This window comes from Octopus bimaculoides, chromosome 1, assembly GCF_001194135.2.
Source record: "Octopus bimaculoides isolate UCB-OBI-ISO-001 chromosome 1, ASM119413v2, whole genome shotgun sequence".
In the NCBI taxonomy this organism is placed as follows: Eukaryota; Metazoa; Mollusca; class Cephalopoda; order Octopoda; family Octopodidae; genus Octopus; species Octopus bimaculoides.
The window spans coordinates 96,994,565-97,000,366 of record NC_068981.1 but is presented as its reverse complement, the minus strand read 5'-3'; the positions used below and the strand labels follow the sequence as shown (position 1 = coordinate 97,000,366).

The following is a 5,802-nucleotide window of genomic DNA, read 5'->3' as shown; positions in this document are numbered from 1 at the left end:
TATATATATATATATATATATATATATATATATATATAGATATAGATATATATATATATATATACAAAGACTAGTGGATCTAGAAGATGAGAGAAGAAAAAAATAAGAAAAATGATGACAATGATAATAAAAAGAATAATGATAATGATAATAGTGAGTGTAAATTGTTACTGTCATAATAATAATAATAACAATAATAATAATAATAATACCATGATGCAGTACCAGGCAGTGGCTCTCATGGCTTCTGATCTTAACTTATTGGAAGTGTTATTATGTACATATTTTATCTTGGTATAAATGATGGGCTACAGCAAATATTCTGCTCAATACAACAGATTTGCATGTCAGTTGTTTGACCTTAACCAGCTGAGCATGTCCCTTAGTGGCTGATGATATGTGTATCTCTGATCATAAGCAGAAGTAGTGGGGGAGCATCATAGCCATGTGTTGAGGGGAATTCTTTGGAGTTTGAATAATTCACCTTTGGAAACATGGGTGTTTCGTTCATCATCCTTAAAGAAACCTTATTCCGGGACCTTTTGAGTGGGATGAGCTACTCAACCTTAAAAAATTCTTACTGGACCTCACCTGCCAGGTCATGTACTGTTTAGCTTGATGTGAGATCACCATGTCATGCACATAAGGTTGTGGTGCATGTGTCTGTTGTACCCTTATCAGACAGGTAGTCTTGGTGGGCATATTGGGCTTCATATATTTGTATCCCAGTGCCACTTTGATGGCATGTGCTGCTCTGTCACTCAATAGTAATAATAATAATAAACATTCCATTTCCTCATCATTATCAATATATTGTCTGTTTTACTTTCTTTTCAGAGGGAATCAGAGTGACCACACAGATTATAACCAGTTACAGACCACTCCAAGTTTCCAAAAACATGTTGCCAAAAAACTTTCACAGATCTTAGATCAGTGAGTTATTAAAATTATCTTTTTTTGAGGAATATTTAATAGAATTATTGCAAATACATTTTGTTTTTTGTAATTTACAGAACCAAGTGATGTTTTTTTGTTTTTTTTTACTGTTTTATATCCACTTATTTTCATTTGCATGTATGGAAATGTTTTTTTTTTTGTATTTTTTGCTGGTAAAATTCCTGCTGAAAACCAATGCAAAATAGGAGTGGAATTTGATTCAAATTAGCCTGGAAAATGGGAGCAAGCAGAATTAGCTCTTAACCTTACAGTCCTTGTGCTTCATAATCTAGAACTTAAACGTTGATTTCTCCTTGTATGTCAACTAAGGTTGGGTTTGGATCAGTTATGATTGCCCATAATAAATTAGTTTAGGATATTTAGAGTCTGCCATCAAATATTCCTTCTGGGAGGTAGTCATGTATCTCACTGAAACAACATTACCATATACAACACCAACACAACACTTGAGATCACACAGTTGGTTATATCAATGAATTTCATTTCTTTCAGTTGTTTGGTTCTAGATTTATTGCTAAATGCCTTTCATACTTCATAAGTCTGTCATGTAACATCAGATCTAGAGAGATTGTCTTAGACCTCTTATCTTAAGGTGTCAAACATTCTAAATGTATTGTGTTCACTGCAGCTTTTATAGATTGACTGAGAAGTGACAGGAACGTCAAGTGAGACCATAACCTGTGGCCTATGCCAGTGGTGTAACCAGCCCACTTAGGCATACCTTTCTTTCATTGGACACTAAACTCTGCTTGTGAAGACCTGTTCAGGCAAGTGAAATCGAAATCACATTTGATGACAGCACCACATGACTGGCATCCGTGCTAGTCGAGCGCTAAGAACACCATCTGAGCGTGATCGTTGCTAGGGCCACTGACTGGCCCCTATGCCGGTGGCATGTAAAAAGCACTGCCTTACTGGCACTTATGCTGGTGGTACGTGAAAAACAACATTCAAACGAGAGTGTTGCCAGTGCCGCTGGACTGGCTCCTGTGCAGGTGGCACATAAAAACACCATTTGAGCATGGCTGTTGCCAGTACCACCTGACTGCACGTAAAAGCACCCACTACACTCTTGGAGTGGTTGACATTAGGAAGGGCATCCAGCTGTAGAAACTCTGCCAGATCAGATTAGAGCCTGGTGCAGCCATCTGGCTCACCAGTCCCCAGTCAAACCGTCCAACCCATGCCAGCATGGAAAGCAGACGTTAAACGAGGATGATGATGGTGATATATATTTATAATTGTGCATAAGTGAGAGAGAGAGATAAAAAAGGTGTAACTTTGTTGTTAGAGCTTGTGATTAGTACAGAATTTACCCTTTAGAGTAAACAAGGTAAGACAACTTACCTATAGTTGTAGGATCTGTTGTGAAGACTTTGTTTAGACCAATGGCCAAATCTTCCAGCTTTACTTATAGTAATAGTCATGGATAAATACTTGCATTATCCCTTTACTTTTATGTGTAAGGAAATATGTAGAGATATTTGTTCCAAGCAGGAAATTATGCAGAAGAATTAGCACAGGCTTCACATGACCCATTGATATTAAGTTTATAGACTTAATCTATTGTCCAGTTTAACACAATACCTTGGCCTAAGAATGTCTTCAGCAGAATACATTCTATTGCAAGCATTTCAGCCAAGATTCTGGTCTGATGATAACTTCCCGTTTCCTTCTACCAGTATCAGAGGCTCTGAAAATGGTCATGTACACCACTGTCCTACCTCCTCTGAACCATTAAAAAAAGTATGTATGCTAAGACTGTCAATTATGATTTTTTTCAGTTTGATAATTTTTAACATTTGTACACATTCTCTCATCAGGGAACTAGAATTTTCTGAATGCTACTCCGCACCTGATGACCTTCATACCCTCAGTGACTCAGGTAAATGTCAACTTTCAATAATTTTCTTCTGATATTTTGCTTGATTTTATCCATTTATTACTGATATAGGTTCATTTGTTTCTTCTCTGTTACATATAGACATAATACTCATAAATATATGCTTATTTATCTCTAATACATTTGCTACATGTGTGTGTAACATAATTAGTCTCTGAAACACTTGGGTTTCAAACAGCCACTTAGTAAATGAACTGTAATGGTTTTAAGATTTCTTAACTTCATTTTGTTACAAATTGTGATAGATTGTAATAACTGTTATGGAATTACTGGGACAAAATGCTGAAGTGAGCCACATTCAGTGTAGCCTGTTGTAGCTAGATGCTGAAGATGTGACAACTGAAAGTTTCCTTCAATCTTAAGAACATGCAGACTTGAGTTAGTTAAAAAATTTGTATAATGTAGAAGGAAGTGATACAGAAGTGGATGAAAATAGGAAATACAGGACTGTAGCAAATGATGGATGAGAAACACAGTCACAACATAGCCTTTGTGATTTCAATGCCAAAACAGGATATACAAAAATAAGTGTTTGCTATTCTCAAAGGCTGTGGAGGTACGTGGCTTGGTGGTTAGGGTGTCAGTATCATGATCGTGAGATTGTGGTTTCGATTCCTGGACCGGGCGACGCGTTGTGTTCTTGAGCAAAAACACTTCATTTCACATTGCTCCAGTCTGCTCAGCTGGCAAAAATGAGTAATGCTGCGATGGACTGGCATCCTGTCCAGCTGGGGAACACATACACCATTGAAACCGGGAAACCGGGCCCATGAGCCTGGCTAGGCTTTAAAAGGGAGCATTTATTCTCAAAGGCTACAAGCATACTCACATCTTCCTGACAAGTATAAAATCACCTTTCACAGCAAATTCCTTCATCAACATGACTGATCTGGCTAAAAACCAAAATGTAATCAAGAGGAAGACAGCAAGGGCTGTGAAAATGACTTTGCTATGAAGTCATATATTCACAGGAAATGATGCATTCTCACAGCCTGCTCTAAGTTATTGGAGTTGAGAGAGACCCAGAGTTTCTCAACTGACTGGAGTACATGTGAGGGAGAGTAAGAATTTTTGTAAACGAGAAGAAATTAGTAGTTGACAAAGTCACCAATTGCTACGATTGCAGGTTTATTGCTTCAAAGCCTTGCTGTCATGCAGAGCAAGAATCTAGCTTTGGTGATGGTATTTGAATTATTTTCAGGCAATGATCATGTGATGCCACATCCTTTCATTAAAACTGGTCTTAACATCAACATGACTAAATATTTTGAAATCTTTGGTAAAGTTCTAATGCCCATTCTCTCTTCCATAGCTTTTATCCACTTGGCACACTCAGCACCTCTTTATACAGCTGTCAAGTTCCATATGCCCGATAAGCACAGTCTCTTCTCTTGTAGACTACATCCAATTCCTCTTATGCACAGTCTTTCTTCTTAGATCAAATTGTATTCCATCATTCATGCACTCCAACAAAGCACACTTTCTTCCTTTCTTTCTAAATTACACTGTGCAACATGATATTTGCCCCTGGGTAACAACTGTTATTTCCTATTTGCTTACCCCTAGAAGGTATGAAAAATGGCTAATATTTCCTTCAAACTTTGCTTTTGTTATATTTATTAAAACCCCAAAGAATCCTTCTCAACACATGGCTATGATGCTCCCCCACTACTCCTGCTCATGATCAGAGATGTACATATTGTCAGCCACTAAGGGACATGCTCAAGTGGTTAAGGTCAAGCAACTGTTAAGTAAATCTATGGTACTGAGCAGAATATTTGTTATAATGATATTTCTACTTCCGCAGCTAAACACTGAATCTGTCTGACATGTAATGGAAAATGTGTCAGTTTCAAAACACTGATGTCCATGTCACAAAAGCAAAGTTTGAAGGGAACAGTAGTGATTTCCTTTGATTTCTAGATAGAAGCAAATAGGAAATAACACTTACTAACCAAATAAACGAAAAATTTTTGTTACACAGTGTTATCTACATTCAAAGCCACATCTTGCTACCATGCACCATTTCATAAGACCACTAAGAATGAAATGGAATTTGGTGAAAAGATCTTTGTTACTTATTGACTCACTTCCAAAAACCTCATTGATCAATGAGTCCTTTAAATGCTGTAACAATTTTCCTCACCATTTTTGGCTTCTCTTAAACCAGCTGGTTGTCTTTAGCAAAGTTCAGTGATTTGATGCTTGGCCATATGCAACTTATCTTTGTCCTCCAGCTGGTTTTATTCAACATCAAGATCTTCAGTGCTACTAGATACCAATTCACTTGCTGCATTCATAAACAGTAATGATTAAAGTACCTTCATCAAAAGTTTGATTTGTAAGAGGACTTAATGGTGAACTTATACTTATGGATTCCCCAGTTAGGTTTCTTTTTTTAATAACTTAGTCAGAGATGAGGATGGGGGTAGTGTTCTTAAGATTTACCTCCCACATAATGAGATTCATATGGATGGTGCTCAGCTTGAACATCTGCAGACAAATTGTGGACTAGATGAGAACTTGTGACTCTGGTTTGAATGTGCACAGTTTCTGCTTAAGCAAGTCAAGGATTACAGTCGGTGGTATTATACTGGGTAATTGTTTATTGTGGAGGCGATTGTTGCCAGTGCCCATGGACTGGTTCTTGTGCGAGTGACACATGAGGTTTTTCGAGCGAGATCGTTGCCGGTGCCCCTGGACTGGCTCTTGTGCGGGTGGCACATAAAAGACACCATTTCGAGTGTGGCCGTTTTCGTGCGGGTGACACGTAAAAGCACCCACTACACTCTCTGAGTGGTTGGCGTTAGGAAGGGCATCCAGCTGTAGAAACTCTGCCAAATTAGATTGGAGCCTGGTGTTGCCATCCGGTTTCACCAGTCCTCAGTCAAATCGTCCAACCCATGCTAGCATGGAAGGCAGATGTTAAACGATGATGATGA

General features: G+C 38.0%; 1 protein-coding gene across 3 annotated transcripts in view; it reads left to right on the top strand.

Annotated features, from left to right (window-relative positions):
* LOC106879884 (protein CUSTOS-like) overlaps positions 1–5,802 on the top strand; it is a 53,793-nt gene that overhangs the window by 45,716 nt on the left and 2,275 nt on the right. For all 3 annotated transcript variants that reach the window (XM_014929617.2, XM_014929618.2, XM_014929619.2), the window contains 2 exons: positions 838–933; positions 2,781–2,842. In XM_014929617.2, coding sequence (XP_014785103.1) covers positions 838–933; positions 2,781–2,842 — 158 coding nt within the window. The remainder of the gene's footprint in view (positions 1–837; positions 934–2,780; positions 2,843–5,802) is intronic.